Consider the following 20,016-nt stretch of genomic DNA (forward strand, 5'->3'; position numbering starts at 1 on the left):
TCCTATAACATAATTGCTGGTGAGTCAAAGAGAAATTTTAATGTTGTTGTTTTTGAACTTCGAAAACTCAGCAGTGGAAATCAACCAAACAATTCCAGAGGAAGAATAACTCACAATGTGGGCAAGCACAGCACACCAACTGAAAAACCACTCACTAAAACCATGCAAAAATAGGTAATGTTGTAAACAAGCATGTGGACAGTGTATGTTATGTTGGATGATAAATATGCATTTATTACATTAGGTAAGTCACATCTATCTACATATTGTATAGGCAGTTTACATGTTAATAAAAATGGTTAATAAACTAACTTATCCACGAAATAATTGGCATTATTATATTCATTATAAAGGGTTTGTTAGTGAAAATGTCAAACTCACTCAGTGCAGGCTCGGCCAGATAGCTGTAGCGCTTACGTAAGGCTAGGGAAGCAAAGGTATGACGTCGTTCTGGCTTTTCAGTCTGCAACAATAGCAAACAACACATCAGTTCTAGGTTACCCTACATTGTGTAGCGCTGCCAAATGGGCAACATTTGGACCTTATGTGATATTGAAGCGAACCCAATTGTCTGCGTTGGTTGATTTAACATAAAAACAAATACCATATTTAATAGTTGCATAATACATCTTCAAATTCTCCTTTAAGATGATTAAATCTTCTATGTTTGTACTGATAGCAATACTTAAAATAAGTGTTAATATGCCAAGCTAGTCAAATTAGCTTAAGTTATTCATGATACAACTACAAACTCTAAATTATAAGCGCTTGAAGGTGTTTAAGGGTAATGTTACTAAAGGGTAAGTCTTGACTTAAGTACATCTAAGCTCAAAATCCATTTGTATCACATACTGTAGGGCGGAAAGGGGGGATAAGGATTGGTCATTAAACAAATAGTGTTTCATATTTACAATAGATCATGCAAAATTGGGCAGCTGAAAGTTGCTTTGAACAAGGAAAGCTCTTATTGCCCTTGTAAAAGCAGAAATAATAAAGCTATGATGAAAAGAGTGGGGCCTCTAAGCATGGCCCACTTTAGATCTATAGCGCAGAGGAAAAAGCACATGGTGGGGAGGGTGTTGTTTACCTCATCCTCAGCATCTGACTCCATTTCCTGGTTCCAAAGATGCATTGCAGAAACAGGGGGAGTAACATAATGGAAAGCAGGGGGGAAAAGAAACATCAGGATGTGAAAAAAGAAGTGTATGACAGAAGCCCCAAACTCAAAAAAGAAGCCACTTAAAGGTGCAGTTAGTGATTCTGATGAATGTTTGTTGTCAAAATCACTTTTTCGTCAAAATCTGTGAATATCTCCTCATGATCCACTACTTGTCTGTGCTGTGTGTGCACTGAAAAAAAGAGTAAGTACACAGCCTAGGCTTTGTAAACTGGCATGTAAACAAACGGTACGTTTACAGAGCCCAGGCTGTGTATTAACACCAGATTCTTTTTTCAGCGCACACACAGTACTGACAGGTAGCGGACCGCAAGGAAATATTCACTGAATTTGACAAAAAGTGATTTTGACAACAAGCGTCCCCAAGAATCCCTGACTCCATCTTTAAGCAAACTCAGCAAAAAAAAATGCACACACGCAATCACACACACACCAAAGAAAGGTATAAAGCGCCAACACTCAATAGCAGAAACAGCGAATGAACTGAAGCAACAAAAAGCCAGCCTGATAATTAAAAAAAAAAAAACTCAGCCAAAAAGTATGTCATCCAAATCAAAAGAGAGATAGGAACAAAATGAAACAGCCAATGGCAAGAGTCCACTGCAAAGATAACCAATAAATATGTATATTCAAATACATACAGAGAAGCTTTGAAACAGATAAAAGACACAGTGGCGGCAGTTTGGCCAAAGTCTCTCTCTGTCGATCAGCTATCAGTGTTATTATTGGGGGCCGAAAGTAACCCTAACCATGAGCATGGTTATGGAGGTGACAACATAAAATGGTGAGTTCACGCAGCTTTACCTTCCTCACTGCGGGGAGCGTGATGTTCAGGTTGCACACGGCCGTTTGCGGGAGGCCTTTCACGCTCTTACAGTCCTTGAGGAAGGTGAGACGTCCACAGTGCTCCTGGCTGGGATCTCTCACCTACAGAGGGAACATTGCTTCTTTATGGACCTTGTTCCTTTATGGAGGAGGTAGTCACTGCCCATGTGCTTCAAGGTATGTCAACACAGTACACTTAAATATCACTTTATCACATACATACTACATGTTTATTTTTCATGGTCATTTTTTAAAAGTTTTCACATTTTTCACAAATTATCTATAGAATGAATTTTCTAATTGAACATTTCTTGAAAAAGCGTGTCTGTATCTTACATGATGTTGCCCATAGCTACTGTGTTTCTAATGAGTTGTGTTGTGATAAAGTTATAGTTTTCAACAGTAACAGAGCACCAAATGATGCAAGAGGATTGATTATGGAGGACACTTCAAGGGGTCAATCAATGACATGATTTTATTTAACAGTGGCAAAGGGAACTAGGTTATATATCCTGTGTACTGGGATGTATTAAAAAGCTGGTGTGGGAAAGAGTAGGGCAGCAACAGCACAACAAAACTTTTCTGGCTACTGCTTCTCTCCAGCAAATACGTCTTGTACCCTTGTGTACTTGGTTATGACAACCTTGCTGTTATTTTAGTAACTTTCCATTTTTATTTTTTTTAGCCACGTTGATTTATAGATTTCACATCCAACTCCACATTCCAGCCTGAAAAGGAGTTGATGATGAAGTGCTTTGTAGTACCTTGACACAGAAGGGCAAACGGTTCTCCTTGAAGGCGTAGAAGTTGAGAACTAACTGCTGACCGGCTTTAGTCAGAGGAGCGAGGTTTCCATAGCAATCCAGATAGATGGGTCTGCCCTCCAGAACCTGAGAGAACACAACACAGAGGTCAGGACGACGCTCACACGCAACAACAACAATGCAACACTGTTCCAACACTTGTGTTACTAATTAACCACTTTAAAAAAAAGTTTGGAAGTAGCAAGCCCTTTTAAAACTGTAATCTAAGCACAGACACTTACAAACATTTAAAATGTTCTATTTATTTTCTCAGTATTTTCTTTATATGTGTTCAGTATTGATTGACCCCTCTCTTCTTTGCACATTTTTGTTTTATGATCTAAGATTATCATATTGTTGCAATCATTTAGAGGCCCTTGGAAAACCCAAAACTGCAGAACACTTTAAAATACAAATCTAACATAAACCGAAATGTAATACTAGGCCTTTTGACAGGATTAGAATGGAGAACAACCAACCGATAGCTCTCTCTGTACCTCTATGTCTTTGCTCCGGGCCACCTCCTCAAAGTTCTCCTGCTGCTCCAGCGTCTTGTCCACCTTGTCGTCAGTCATGCAGAAGCACCTGAGCCGTGACTCCACCGGGTCGTTCATCTTGGCAAACACCACAAACTTGGCCATGTAGGGAACACAGATCAGCTCCCTGTACAGCTGCATGGCCAGGCCCACCGTCTCTGGGATCTGGTGGCAGTCCGCTAACCAGAACCTGCACAGGAAATGAAAGAAGATATTTTTTTTGAATGAAGATCATTTTCATTCAGACATATCAAAATGAAACAAAACAAAACAAAAATGGCCACATTGTTTTCAAATGAGTGTATAACTAAGCATATTTTCCGTTAATCAGCATTCACATGTGTGAAAAGTAGTAGGAAGAAGTACAAGCTTTTTAATCCTACGCCTTCTCCACAGCTCAATAATTAATGTTTATTCATTCGCTTTCATTCCGGACTCTGTGTACTGTTGAACATTCCAATCTAACTGTGATAAAATTATGAACATATCAGATATATAAGGTACATGGATTTAGTTTTACACATTTGCTTCTTCCGAGTGGTAAAAACTAGTGTGTCTGACCTGGCAGAGACATTGGTGGTGAAGGAGACGCAGTCATTGACGAAGGTGAGAGGAGTGGTGCCTGTGATGTCCTCCCACTGTGCCGGGGACGTCCCACCTGGTAGACAGAAATACAGAAAATAATCAAATACCCTGGTCTGAACACTTTCGATGTGAATGTATGTGAAACTCTACTCTAGTTATAGGTTGAAAAATAAAAAAATTACGTGAGATTTGGCAATTTGTTTTTTTATGATAAAAAGTTAAATCAAGATTAGTTCCATGTTATGACAATTTCAAATGAAGAGGACATCTCAAGATTACATTTTAACCATGTTTTAACTGTTAAACATCCCCATGAAAGACATAATATCCCTACTAAAAAAATAAAATCTTCAACTGAAATTGTTACTGACAAAATAGAATAAAAGTAGTATAAAAATACTACCCCTCACACACACACCTGTGATGCTACAGAGGAGGCGCAGACATGGCGTGCTGTCTCCCTTGTAGCCGTTGGTAAGCCCCTCCCCTGAGAGAGGCGGGATTGGGATCGTCATGGTGATTGGCTTGTGGAACTTCCTTCTTCTGGGCTCCACGGTAACGATGGGGCTGAAGGTTGCTCGGTTACCAAGGATTTTTTTCACGCTGTCGTCAGGAACCGGCTGGGCCTGAGAGAGAAAAGAGGGAACAACCAATCAGTGAAGTGTGTGTTCATTTGTGTGTAGTTGTCTATGTTCTTATGTGTAAGTAGACCTTGTAGGGGAGGGGAAGGGGGAAAGTATAGGAATGGTGGTTTATATCAATGTACAGTATCTTTTTCCGTATTTGCCATTTTGAAAACTTAAAAATAATAATTGTCTAGCTTTGTTTACCTACATGCAATATACAGTATGTAACGAGCACAGAACAGACCAACAGACAAATCACAAATGTTTGCTGAAATCTCACCTGAAGTCCAACTTTGATCTTCTTGGTTAGCGCCCCCTCAGGGAAGGAGGCTTGGACCAATGGGACGCTGCGGCTGTTCAGAGTCCCGCCCTCTGGTCCCATGTGATTGGTCTCCTGCCGGATTCGGGACACAACAGCAAAGTATTGTGGGAAGTCCTTGGTGATGATGCGGCAGATTCTCTTCCTCTCCAGCTCCTCGGGACTGTCCAGTTCTACAGGGAAGAAAACACAGAAATTATATATTCATATTATGAATAAGTTACTTGTTCCAGACCTGCAGAAACAGCCCGGTCGTTATACTAGCACAAGACCTTATGATGTATTAGAGTGGATCTGGCTAAGGTTGATAACAGAACACAGATTGTGCCAATTTAACCCCGGGGCTGTCTAACTTTTCAACTAACAGAAATATATATTCTCTATGTTCATTTATAACATGCTGTAAGAGGATAATTCTGAGAATTATGTTGAAATATCAAGGTTAAAAATCCAACTTTTGAGAATCAAACAGTTTTAATACAGTTTGAGTTTGTGTGCATATACTACAAAATACCTCGTGTTGATGAACTGTGAAATTTGACATCAGAATAGATTTTTAGTATCAAAGAAATTGTTTCCTTTTTCAGCACATTAACACAGTTTGGTAATGAGTATCATGACTTTGAAGAGAGTGTCTCTAGATATTTAAACCTGCCAGGATGCCATGAAACAAAGGAAGAAAAGGTCAAGTCATGTGCCCTACCTTCATCCATCCCACTTAGGAGCTGGTTGAGGTCTTCTGTCTTGTAGTCGTACACGTGTTCCTTCCAGGATTCTCCGTTCTCGCTGCGCAGGAGGATCAGCTCTCTCTCCTGGCCGCGCATGGAGCCAAAGTGAGGGATCTCCACTATCACAGGCCTGTTGAAGGACATGTCATAGAAACATGGGTCAATTAAATCTTATTTTATTAATCTACAACCGAAATGACCCAGAAAAAAAGGAAGTAAATAAACCAAAACGATATAATTCAACTTAAAACATGACCTAGCCTAGACTGGAGAATATATGCTTCTCTTTAGGCATATGCAGACAATTCAATTAGACCAATTAAGATGGAGTTTGTACTATATTTTTTTAATTGTACACATGAAGTGAAACATGAATAAGGAACATAGAAGGACAAAGCATACTGGACACAGGTTTGAATGATATGCTGATGACACTGTAGTTTCTCTGTATGATGAGCGTTTGGCCGTGCTGCAGTTTGATGGGACATTCAAAATGCACATGTCATAGCTCGGCTTGACATTGACGAGACATATGAGATGGTATGAGGAGAAAGCTGCACAGCCCTTATTCAAAAACAAGGCATGAGGTAGCAACACAGGAGAAGGATGAACATACCCTGAGAACTATTTATTTTCTATGTTCTCAGTCACTCAGAGTAGAACAGAAAAAACTCAGTGTAAAGGCACCAGATTAACTATTTTTAAAGAACATTCCCCAGGGTTTGATTATTTAAATCAAAGGCAGGCACATCATTTCAGCTGTGTTTCATCAACACAGCTAAGCTAATGTCACTCCTTACAGACAGTGGAGGTTGGACAGAACTTCAGACAAACACATTGAGATTGAATAACTTTAATATTAACAAATGATATGATTGCCAGCCTTGAATAACCCAAATATCTCTGCTTTCACTGTTTTATGTAAACATTTTGCGTTAAAGTTTCACTCTGACACTGCAGCAGTGTAAGGAAATAGGCCTGGCTATTGGTTGAGCTGTAGGCCTGAAGTTTCATAGGAAAATAAATTGTTTCTATTTCATGGTATGAACACCTTTACACTTTGCAAAGAAATCTTGCGGTCAACACTGCCCCGGTGTTAATGCAATCTGGATTGGTACAACTCCAAGCCAAACTATTTCTACCAAATGTATTGCATAAAAAAAACTACTGAGGGATGACATAAAAACTGATCTTAAAAATGGTGGCGTAAAGTAAGAGCGGTCATGGGAAGCGGGATGATGCTCGGCTTGAGGAGGAAAAGGCTCATGCCCAACAAGCGCAGTCCAGTCCAAACAGCCAATCAAAACCTTTTACTCTCTGTGACATCAGAAGCCCAATAAAAGCTTCTGAAATAATAAAAAAATACAATGGTCTCTAAATGAAAGTGGCTGTAAAGGAACCATCATGGATTTAAAGCTCTTTTGTGTAGTTTTAGGAAGAATTTTTACGAATATATTAAATATCAAAACTTTATAATACGTATGTCTCTTTCTTGTAAGTCATTATGGATGAAAACAAATCCACTTTGCTGTGGTGGACCCATCTTCCAAGTAACTACAGTATAAGTGTAAGTAGCCTACATAATAACTAGTTGTTTTTCCTTCAAAAATATTCAGAAAGCCTTACTATTTCATTGATTTCTTCCCAAAACTACATGGAGGCCATATAATAGTAATGCTGTATCCTAACAAATCAAGAGAGATGGTTTAAAATAATCATATCCATCAGCATGATTCAGCCTCGCGGAGGGAGCTTGGGATGCTACGTTTGGTTCCTACCCAGCAAATCTAGTTCCACACGGTCCCAGCTGTAGCACTGGACTAACCAGGCTCTCGCCTTCATTAAGGGCTGGCAGCTTTCTGGGAAGATGTAGTTTACTGCGGCCACAAGATAATGAAACACATACACACCAGACCCACACACACATATACACATAAGACACACTCGGAAAGTCAGTGAAAGCACACAATACCACCGACATCTAGTTTTAAATCAGTGATAATTGCATTTCTTCTTTCCAGTACCCATCAGTAATGGAAACTTCTCGCACACATTATCCCAGTTAATGGTCGCTTTGAGCACACTGCTGTATTGGTTATGTCTAATGGTGATGGAATGCGCTGCTAACGGAAGATAATGAGCTTATTGTTTGTCTGAAGGGAAGCCAAAAAAGCCTGTGTACAGCATATATACTTCCTCTTAAAAATATACCATTAAAATATGAAGTAAACACTTAAGCAATAGCTCACGACAGGCTGTGGAATGTGCTCATTATACCACAGTTAAAGGGCGTTGTTCGGCCCGACATAAAGTAGAAACATGAGCACGTTTTAACTTTGCCTTTCTCCCTTTCACAATCTTCTACACTTTTACACCATTTACATCCGCTAGTGATGTTGACTTGACCTTGGCCAACGGGGCAAACGCGCATACAACAACAATCACACTAAAACAGCAAATTAAACAGCAGGTAATTTGACCATTTGATATGTATTCAAACACATTCACACTTACAAATATAAACGCAAATGGCTGGGAATGGCGATGGCAAGAAGCGGAAGGAAGGAGATGTCAAGTAACCCAACAAGGGTGGAGAAAAATAAGCAGTTAAAGGTCACCTATTATGCAAAATGCACTATTTCATGGTTGTTTCAACATGAATATGGGTCCCTATTGTGTCTAGTCTAGAGACTCCCAACAACCATCTCTTTTTTTCTCTATCTAAAAACCTGTGTCCAAAAACACCAGTCAGATTTCTCTCCCCTTATGACGTCATAAGGTGAGAAGCCACCCCCCCCCCCCCCATTACCAACCTAACTTAGCACCACCTCCACCTGTGATATGCCACACCCTCAGATACACCTGAATCTAACTGCCAGTTGGATTCAAACTGCAAGTTATATTCAGGGCCAATCAGATCAGACTGGGCTTTATGGAAGGCAGGACTTAAATAGACAGGCTCTAAAATGGAGTGTTTCAGACCAAGGCTGAAAAGAGGAGATTAAGCAACCGCACTGTGAGAAATATAATGTTTTTTTTGGTCACCACACCATGAATATCCAAATAACAATTTTGAACCTGAAAATGAGCATAATATGTGACCTTTAAGTAAACTGCAACATGATCGATGGGGTTTAAAAATAAATAAAATAGAAATAAAAGGAACCTTACCCGAGGAACTGAGCTCCTGCCGGCCCGACCTCGACCAGCCGACTGGCGAGGCCTTCTCCCTCCACCATGGGAGGGGGCGTGGCCAGTTTGTGTCTCTTGGCCAATCGGCAGGTGATTCTGGTCGGCGCTGTGCACTTCCTGGGCGGGATGATGATGCGCATTCCGTTATGACGACTTCCGCGCATAGACCCGCCCCTCGCATCGACCATAAAGCTGACCAGGAACCTGTTAAGAGAGCGGAAAAAAGGTAGAATAAAGGAGGAGAGGAGAGAGTGAAAGAAGCAGAGAATGTAAAGACAAGGGAAGTAAGAAATAAGAAAGAAATATATGTGGGAGAAATAGAAATATCCAGAGAGATAGAGGGTGTAGAGAAGGAATGGAATAAGAGGTAAAAATACAAATGAGTTAAACAACAGTATTGATGGAAAGAGAGAAGAGCTTTAGTTGTTGAGGTGAGGTCCTTTCTCATGCTGTGATCTTCAAAACACACGTGGAAATAAGTGTGAGGGAAAGAGAAGACTGATTAAGAGAGTAGGGTGAGCAAAGGAGTCTGGAGTTGTTCTGTGTTTGCAACGGCTGAGCTTTAAAATGTGTCAATATTTGGAAGAACACCAGCTTTGGTAAGAAGATGTCACAATTTTGCAAAAGTAATTCCAAGCAAATTAATAGTCCTATAAGAATAATCTTTCATACTTGAATAAGATGTATTGATTGTTGCTATAAACAACTTGTAGAGCAACAGATTATATTAAAATGCTCAATTATTTTTGCGTTGATTAATACGCTGTGAAATTAGCCAAGAGGCAAACACAGGAGTCTCCAGTTTCATCCATTAGAAGGTCATGTTGTTTCAGTGTGTAACTCACTTTGAATTAAAGAAGGAAATCACATAATTCAAACACACACACACACACACACACACACAAACACACACATCCACACCATGCAATTTGGTGAAAGAGATGTCGTGTTAGTTTGTATGTAGCTGTTGAAAATATGGTGTGAATATAAATGTAATTTTGCATAAATTAATCAATTTAAAAGTAAATTAAGTATCAAGTAAATGTCAAGATTGACGTACAGACTATAAAATACACAGACTAAAAAATATATTATCTGTAGTTGCAAATTACTGCAACTTTTTGGCCAAAACTATTTGAACTGATCAGTCCAAAGTAACTTGCCGGTGAAAAATTTAAAAATACTCAGATCTAGCTGTATTTTAAGTCCATGTCATTCAAATCTCTGCAAAGTCACATTCTGTCAGGTTATTGGGACGCAAACTCATTCACATCAGTTAGACACTCATGAAGATCTCCTCCAAACAAAAGAAATAAACATAGATGGTGAGAAAAAATCCAAACCACTTCATGTCAAAATCTGTGTAGCAACAACAGTTTCACACGTGAGGAGATCAAAACACAGATGTTATGAGAGCACATAGAGGGAGAGGGTGTGATTGTGATGTCACCGGAAATGAAAAAAAAAAAAGTAACTCAAACAAGGAAGTAGTGGTGGTGATAAAAGAGGATTTCGACCAATCACAGTCAATCACCTGCTGTCGTACTGCGGGAGCGGAGAGGAAAAACTGCAGGATGGAAGACAAGGCAACGCAGGAGTGACAGGTCAACAACAGAGATTTGTCATTGGAAAATATAAACCACTGAGAAGATGTTTACCAGAGAAGGCCTTTAAAGGAACAGTCTGACATTTTGGGAAAATTCGGGACCCCACTCTCATGTCAAAAAATGGCGTCCCATTAATTTCTATGGACTCAAAGTCTAAGCGACTATTAAAGTACAAACTTGTTTCATTGACAGGCAGTGCAGTGATCCCTTTCGTAGGCAGAACATAAACAGCCGAATATCTGTTTCACTACAAAAACTTCGACTGCAGACCCCCTCCTTCTTGTACAAATAAAACACTTTTAAACAGAGAGAGGCTAGCTGTTTCCACTGCTTCCAGGGTTTTAGCTAAACTAAGCTAAGGGGCTCCTGGCTGTAGCTTCATTTTCTCTTAATTTTATTAACCAGACATACACAAGAGTGGTGTCAATCTTCTCATCTTACTCTCTACCAGAAAGGGAATACGAGTATTTCCCATGACAAACTTTTGCTTTAAATTACAGCACCTTCATTTCCGTATGTTCTAATACACATTTGGAACAATGCACAGTAATTACGGAAATGAGGGATGTTTAACGTTAGCTAATAGATTATTTTTACAATTTCTTTGTAAAAAAAAAGGACGGACACTGAGAGAGGCGGAAGAGAAACTGCTGCAGGGAGGACCTACGAGCTGTTTCCTTGGAGGGGAAAGCACATGGGAAAGAGAGAATCGGCAAGAAGGACAGACAGAGGAAACATAACGGGTAGACAGACACACAGACAAACACACGTATGGTCTCATTCTTATTCACACCTCAGATTTCTCTTTAGGTCTAAAAGCTGAAAACACATCAGCACATTTTCTGACTTTCCTTACTCTGTCATATATTCCCTTCATCCTTGTGCCACCAACTTTTAATGTGCAATTTCTTAGTGAAGTTTTTAACTACTATATTTATCTATTTATAATTGTGTGGAATGTATGAACAAATGTGTGGAGAATGTGGTTTTAACTTGTGGCACCTTACAGGAGTAGCACTCTGGATTTTGGTTGTACGTTTTTTAATGATACAATGACATGATATTGTATTCTATTCTATCATTGTTAGATGATGGTTAACATTGTCCCTGATCTCCTTTCACCCTCTTCCCTCCTGTATTTATCCACTCATCCCTTTCAAAGGTTCTTACCCGGAGTGTATTGGAGAGGAGACCAGGTTGACGTTATCCAGAGCGTCTGCAGTCCAGCTGTATCTCCTCAGGGAGTCGTTGTCAGAGTCCTTGGCCACCGCCAAGTGCTGCGGAAGAGACCACAAGGCCGGTTATAATGGGAAGAGTGTGTGAGTGTGAGTGTGTTCTTGTGCATGAGAGTGGTCTTGAAGAAAATAAAGACGCATACATGTGTGCTTCTAATCTGAATGAGTGTTAAATATAAATCTGTAATTGCACAGTGAACAGAAATGAGATCATAATACAAAGCTTTTGTCAACTTTTGTCGTGAAGCCATGCATTTAAATAACCAAGAAAAAAGGAAATAAATTAAGAAAATGCAGCTTGTGTTGATGGAGGCTCAACTCTTAACATCAGTGTCACGTACACTGAATCTCCAACAAGAAAACCTTGTAAAAGTATCTGTCAATATAACATTATAATTCCCTGATGGCCCATTGGGAAAATTTGCACGAGGTCATCCGGAATGAGGACACACAAGAACTGACACATAAATCTGCTCTCATTAAAGATGAGTGTGTGTCTCTTGAACTGCAGTTTCCGATCAAGGACAAGCAGTGAGCCATGACTTAACAACACAACAAACCCAGTTACTTTCTAGCTGCATATCCATACACTACCACTTGCAAAAATGTTGACATAAAAAAGTTAAAGATGTCTAAACATTGGAGACTGTCATTGAGAGAATGCAAATATAATGGACCTTTAACTTAAAAGTAACTGCTTTACGGACAGAAATAGACCTCAGATGCCTTCAAACTCCAAAAACTAAACATCTACCAATGTCGTAAACAGTGATTAGATGTAGTCACTATATGATAATAATGTCTTTGTGTCCATTAGAGGATCACAAGGTCTAGTATTAAACATTATTGATGCTAGATGTCTATTCTTAAGAGGCTCCGATATGTTAACAGAGCACTGACATGAGGAGAATGCTGACACTGTTTATGCTGCATTGTGAAATGAAATTTTACTTTTATGGAAATGATGAATGAATGCATGCTCTGGTGATGGCATAACTGAACCAAAAAAAAATTATACTAATAACAGTATAAGGCATGGTATTCAAGTCTGAAGGACATATTCCCACATGCACTAACATAATGACGTATAACATCTACCTTGTTGTGTTTCTCTACAATGAAAGACCTTTCCTTACAGAGCATCTGGAGCAGCGTGAGGAGGAGAACAAGCTGTTATGTAGCAGCTGGTACATTCACAAGTATAATCTGTGAATGTGAGGACTCTTCAAATTACCGCACATTGTACAGTCGCAGCAGCACTGGCTGTTATACAAAATGTTACGCATTCAAGAGGATATCCGGACTCCTAAATAAAGTTTCTTGTGTAGCTGATGAAGACACAGCAAGACTTTGACCAAAACCTTTTTCTCAGTGCTTTCAAATTTAAATGTTCAAATATATTAATTTCTCTGAGGTGTTTGTGTTGAGCTAAACTGGTATTTCAATATTTTTACATATAAAACTCTGTTTACTGGTCAAGGTAAGGACTACACCCACTCGATAACAGTTGTATAATGTTTGAGCATTTATCAAAAAATATGTTTATAGTCCCTATAAGGAGCCAAGATATGTTTGGTATCGGGAGCAAAACTCAGTTAACACACTGGCGATGACACTGCGAATGTCCTAACGATATAGAGCCCTATCTAAATGCACTATCGATTTTGTCTGGTGGTTCTAATGGCGGGCAAACTTCCAGTTAAGCTATTTTGTTTGGAGGGTAAAAGCAAGTGCTGCATATTAACAAACTACTCCCACTACATAGCCAAGAGGCTGCAGCCAAACATTCACTCTAAATCACGAATTGATGATACTCTCTAAGCCAATATCCAAAGATGATGAATAGTTGGGAAGAAATCCATTTGCACTTGTCTTACAAAAATAATCTTTGTTAAGTAATTAATTACAGGTGCATCTCCAAAAATGTGAATATCATGGAAAAGTTCATTTATTTCAGTAATTTAGTTTAAAAAGTGATTATTTTTCATGAGCTGTAAGCCTTAATAAGAAACTTTAAACAAACAAAGGCCTGAAATATTTCACTTTCTGTGTAATGAATCTAGAGTATATGAAGGTTTCACTTGTTGAATTAAATGACCAAAATAAAAAAATTACACATTTTACGAGTAACACCTGTAAATAAAACTCTGATTCAATATATACAGTATATATTTTTTTAAACTAAAGTCTACTGCTGGCACACTTACTGGTAGAGGTCTCATACTGTCTTTTGGCTCTTGGGACGTATTCTCCAGTAAGTTTTCTCTGAATTCACACTTCACTCTAAGTGCAAAGAAAGTGTGACATCACAGTGATCCCTCGGCACTGATCTCTAATCTGATTCGTCCCTTTTAGTAAAATGTAACGGGATTGGTCGCAATTGTGACAACACCAACTGAGGTGTAAGAGGATTGGTGAATATAGACTTGGCTTCTTGGCACTGCACCAACAACACAGCTTTGCACATAGACAGAGATAGAGCTGTGTCACAGGTTGTAGAGTTCACGACATAATTCCTGAATGAGAGAGAGAGAGATAGAGATAAAGATAGAGACAGACAGAGAGAGAGATGGACAGACGGACAGACAGACAGACAGACAGACAGACAGACAGACAGACAGACAGAGAGAGAGAAGCAAGAGAACACAGAGAGACAAAAAAAGACACACAAAGCCTGTGCACCTTAATGTCCGTGTCAGTGTCTATACAGGTACGTACCATCTCCTTATTGGGCGCCAGCATCTCCTCTATCATCATGCTGTCGCGCGTGAAGGAGCTCCGGTTCAGCGTGTTGGACCTATCAGAACTGAAGGAACGCAGGCTTGGTTGTGGTTGCCGTAGGAGAAGTCACGGATTACCAAGACAACAGTCACAATGGTGGAGAGGGGAAGGGAGGGGGGGGGGGGGGAGGAGGAGGGTTGGATGGAAGGGGGGTGAATGAAAGTGAACAGAAAAAACAAACATAAACACATTAAATGCATGCAGCTTCCAGGAACCCTCACTGTATGTCACCAGTGACAACAACAATAACAACAACCAGGTAAGAAGGAGCACTCGGTTCTCTGTGAAGGAATTCAAGTTCCCTGTGTGTTCCAAGACAATATTCAGAGCTAGAAAGAAATGACTGTTGTGTAAAAGGTTGATAATAAAACATCTTGAGAAGCTAAGTTCTGTAGAAATTCAGATGCAAATGCAGATGTCAGTGCCAGCTGTTGGAGGGTGAATGTACAGTGTAAAGGAAATAAAGGTAGTTTGGTTAAGTCCCTTTTTTGTCTATACCTACAGCTTTTTTAAAATAGACTACGAGGAACTTTCAAATGTTAATGAAACAGCGTTATTTAATAAACAAATGCATGTGCCGCCGGCACACCCTTGGATGACAACAATACTGGTTTTGTCCAAAAGGGGTGCTAGAATCAACAAAAACGGAAAGTTCTTCGTAGCCACTTTAACTATCTTCAGTTTTAGCAATTGGGCTGTTCAGACCTACCAGCATCGATTTTGAATGCCCTACAAGCACGAGTGAAGTGGAATAGCAAATGAAAGTTGAGCAGGCAGATGGCATGGGCAGTCATGATGTAGAGATAATATAGCTGCTATTTCATATTTTGATTATAAATCCATATTAAAATGTAATTTAAAAAAAAAAGATTACTGTTCCTGTCCCATTTCTCAACAATTACATACCTTACTGCTTTCACAGCATATACAGTGAGATTAGTCTACACTGTCCGTGATTTGTGGTAAACTATTTTGACCCTTAACTGATGAATGCAACAACAGCTTATTGCCTTCAGATATATCAGTTCAGGTCCCTGGAAGCTCAGTGAACGAACACTCCACACAGAAAACCAAAAAGATGCAAAAAAGCTCCACCTCAAAAACCCCAGCCATTAATAAATGATGCTGTCACCACAGTCGAAAACACAAAATCAAAATCAAAACACGACAGGCTATTTCCTATATACAAGCAAGGGAACACAGCAGCTGAAAGTAAGAAATCGGACGTAAAGATCACACAAAGTGAACAACAGTTACACACAACAGTGGCTGATGTTAACATACAAAAACCATATCAAAATCATTACGTTAGTAGTCGAACATACACGTACATATGTATTACATTGGACCATGGTATTGATAGGGACTGGAGTCTGGGGGTGTCAGGGGAAGGGTGACATACAAGGGGCCAGGGTTGGGTGGGGTTGGGTAGGGGTTTCAGGGGATTAGGGAGACCTGGTCATGCCTAAAGTCTTACCTGACTTTGGGACTAACATTAAGAAACGGACATGAAGGAGAGAATAGAAGATCATGAACAAACAGAGGAGTGGACAGAGAGAAGCAGCCAGAAGCAGGTTGGTAGAATGGTGCAAGGTGCTGCATTGAAGCATACGTCTAATTTATAACTAAATAACTTATAAACTTCTTATTTTAAAAGTAATATCAAAGCCTTTGCCTGGCTTCTATTAAAGATCCTTTAGACACATTTCTATGTTGGCACATTAGGGCCATTGAATGTATAAAAAAAAAATATGGCCTTGAAAATAAACCCGTACATAACATAAATGCAACTTCCTGAATTAATTGAACTGGAATGGATTGGAAAACCCATTCACACAGCAAACCGGCAGCAATTTGTTAGACCAATTCTAAGCTTGAGGGTGATCTCACTCACACACACTCTCTCTCACACACACACACACACACACACACACACACACACACACACACACACACACACACACACACACACACACACACACACACACACACACACACACACACACACACACACACACACACACACACACACACACACACACACACACACACACACACACACACACACACACACAAACCCATTCAAACAGTGGGTGTTGATGTAACCCAGGGCTCAGGGCCATTGAATCAAATCAAACATGTTTCTCATTTCCTGTGGCGCAGTGTCCATGTGTGTCAGCCCTCAGATATTCAATAGGTCCCCTCCCTCCTCGTCAGCGGGTCACACAAACGTCAATATTTTTTGTGTGAACAAAAAGTTCAACGGCCTGAGACAGTGAGCGGTGACCTCCCACTGGAGAGGAGGGAACAATTTCTGTGTGTGTGTGTGTGTGTGTGTGTGTGTGTGTGTGTGTGTGTGTGTGTGTGTGTGTGTGTGTGGCTGGTCAGGGGTTACAATAATGTAAAGCCTCACTGTCATCTTACTGGATAATATGATAATAATACTTTTTTTTAAGATTTGTGCTTCACAACAAATGCTAAAAAATATTTTAACAAAGACCAGAGCATCAAACAATAAATGCATTAATCAGCTGAAATACAGAACACCAGAACAACTCATTAAAAAAAATACATAAATATAGAAACAACATGTTAAGTAAAAGCAAGATCTTCAGATCTTAAATCCAATGGGACAACATTCCAAAGTGTAGGAGCTGCTACTTCAAAAGAACACTCTCCCTTTGTTTTGAGACTGGCATATGGGACAACAAGCAGCAGACCCTCATTATTTGATGATTTAAATCAAAATACCACATCATTTCCCCCTTAAAAAACATAGTCATCTTCATAATATTGACAATTATCGGGTGTGTGTGTGTGTGTGTGTGTGTGTGTGTGTGTGTGTGTGTGTGTGTGTGTGTGTGTGTCATACCTCTGTGAACGGGCCCCCACACTGAAGCCCATGTAGCCCTCCTGAGGCAGCGAGTCATCCCCCAGCTCTCTCAGGTCCTGGGGGGCCAGGTATTTGTCTGTGTCCCCCGTCATCGCATCATCACCTAGAAAACACACACACACAGGGACGGAGAAAGGTTATGGGAAGAAAGCAAGAATTGTCCTTGTTGGCAGTTAAATTGACATAATGTTAAAATGTTCAGTAAGATCACTTTTTTTTCCCATAACAGAACTAAGTGTGCAGAGAACTAACTAGTTACGCTCTCAACTGACTCACTCCATAACTTAACCTGAGCTGTACACACATCATGCTTTATCTGAGGTCCACTAGGTTCTAGTGCAATAAGGACAATGTGCAATACAAATATTAACACTCTCTTTGACTTTATCCCTTTACACTGTACATTTCTATTCAATGCAGCAGAGTGCACTTTAACACACTAACTTATTGCATGTGTTGTTGACGTTCAAATGTTCATTTTGGGTTTTGGTTGTACTCTGTATGAAGAATGTTTTAATGAAGCAATTATGCCCTGTGCCCAAGCCAAATTTCCCCATGATGACGATAAACCCAACAACATTGCTGATAAGTGGGTACATCTAGGAATGCAATAATAACATTTTGTCTACTTTTTCTGTGTACTTTGTTTTTGTCATGGTGCATGCAGACCAGAAGAGAAGAGCTCTTGTATACAGACAAAATCAATGCAGCCTCTCTGCCCGGAGGCCTTTTTCCAGTTCCAACAAACCAACACACAAAACACAAAACACAAAAACCTTGCTGTCACTGAAAGGCTATGTTGTCCTCAGCCCTCGCAAAAATGTTAACAGTAACGCTGGCAAACAACAAACAGTGCTGCTGTCAGATGAGTTTAGTCAGCAGTAGCAGCAGTTTCACATCAAAATAAAGTTAAGTTGCTATAGTTTTGAGCTAATTTCAAAGAGGCACAGACACTTGTTTCTAGTTAAGGTCAAATAAAACACAGAATTCCATGCCACAGCAAACAAATCCTTCGAGCTATTAAAAGAAGTTGTTAAAAAGTTGAAACATACGTTACAAGCCTAGCAGGACAAGAGTTAGCAGCATGCTATATTCCCTGGCTCAGAGGTGTACTGTAGGTCCTATGTAGCCTATCCTACACTGATGAACCGGTGACCGCAGCAGTTGAAAGAGAGATGGGAGGAGATTGGTGGAATTGAGAGGGGGAGCAAGTGCATGCAGGCGGAGAAACGAAAAGAGAAAGAAAAAGGAAGGAATTCCATCAGCCCACAAAGCACCCCCCAGTCACACACACACACTCACACACACACCCTCCTGTCCCCTGTTGCTACACTACAGCACCCCTCCCCCCTTTAAACTTTCTCCCTCACACACACACACACACACACACACACACACACACACACACACACACACACACACACACACTTTATAGACCCCATCTGGCGACATTCCAGCTCATTCACCGGAACCCCATATCACATTCAACCTGCAAAAAAGCTCCATGCCTATCCAGCCCAAACTCACCCCCAGCTTTGAAGCACTTCATTCAGTCCAGGCTGCAGGATTTACTAACTAAACTTTTTTTTTCTTTCCAACTCGTAAACTCCCTTCAACTCCCTGCCGCGCTCTCCTCTTGCACACACTGTCTATCTCTCTTTCACACAAACAGATCGGCTTTCTCCCGCCTACCCACCTCCCTGCTCAAGGATTATCCACTGTGTGTGTGTGTGTGTGTGTGTGGGAACAGACACCTCTAGAGCTCACTGCAGGACAGAAATAGTAAGTGGGTGTGTGTGTGGCTCATCTGACTAAGTTGTCTAACTAGAACTAACAAACCAAACTTTACCTTAGGCAGTGTGTACAGTAAAATGTAGGCTATATCCTTACTTTATTACTAACTGGTTTATTTATACAATGCCTTTTTCTTTTCAGCTTTTTACGTGTATCAAATTATTTGTACAACAACTTACAAGTATCAACGATTGCAGTAATTCATAACTTTGCAAATTCCGGAAAATATATCCCAGCTGGGGCTGACATAACAGTATTTGTCTGCATGTAGCTATCGGAAACTGATGTCTTTAAGTGTAAACTACTCTTGCAAAGACAAATAATAATATTCACAGCATCTAACAGCTGTTTCCAAGTGTTTTTTTAGGGGGGCAAGTCAGTTTAATGCACTGTGAAAGTTTGCACAATCGACAGATTAAAGTTGACAAAGTGTGAGAGAAATGCTGTGAAATACACATCTGTTGTCGACATCATATTCAGAGCTTTGGGAAAATTTGGATTCCAATTTATCAAACTGTGACTGATATGAACCATGTCTTCAAACCAACCAATTACAGCAGCGCATTAAAGTGATGCAGAATACAGTGGTCGCTGGTGACCGACACATACATGTAGATACTAAATTAGCATTTATAAATCTACATATCTTATTTAATAAATGTACAGGATAGATCTTGTTATTTTAGATTAACTTTTTCACAATATGATTTAGCAGGCTGCAATATCCAGCATATTGTTACATATAAGTACATTCAACTTATTTATATTTTTCCATCTTTAATTTTGCTCTTTTACATTTATTTTTGAGTATTTACTCCACTGATATATCATTGAACTTTATTTACATCATTGACTCACTGTAGAACAATATGCAGAACCAGAGATTGTCTTTCACATTCCACACATTTTTTCATC

The 20,016-nt window shown here is 39.8% G+C and overlaps 1 protein-coding gene across 1 annotated transcript in view; it reads right to left on the reverse strand.

The window, feature by feature from the left end:
• LOC307267031 (ankyrin-1-like) overlaps positions 1-20,016 on the reverse strand; it is a gene marked incomplete at its 5' end in the record, with an annotated part of 107,009 nt that overhangs the window by 27,843 nt on the left and 59,150 nt on the right. Inside the window, 12 exons of the mRNA XM_080049214.1 lie at positions 382-463; positions 1,982-2,104; positions 2,767-2,892; positions 3,303-3,531; positions 3,903-3,999; positions 4,345-4,552; positions 4,833-5,044; positions 5,575-5,729; positions 8,771-8,995; positions 11,569-11,675; positions 14,352-14,454; positions 17,287-17,410. Of these exons, the coding sequence (XP_079905340.1) occupies positions 382-463; positions 1,982-2,104; positions 2,767-2,892; positions 3,303-3,531; positions 3,903-3,999; positions 4,345-4,552; positions 4,833-5,044; positions 5,575-5,729; positions 8,771-8,995; positions 11,569-11,675; positions 14,352-14,454; positions 17,287-17,410 (1,791 nt within the window). The remainder of the gene's footprint in view (positions 1-381; positions 464-1,981; positions 2,105-2,766; positions 2,893-3,302; positions 3,532-3,902; positions 4,000-4,344; positions 4,553-4,832; positions 5,045-5,574; positions 5,730-8,770; positions 8,996-11,568; positions 11,676-14,351; positions 14,455-17,286; positions 17,411-20,016) is intronic.

This window comes from Ammodytes marinus (genome assembly GCF_949987685.1).
Source record: "Ammodytes marinus genome assembly, chromosome: 20".
NCBI lineage: Eukaryota > Metazoa > Chordata > Actinopteri > Uranoscopiformes > Ammodytidae > Ammodytes > Ammodytes marinus.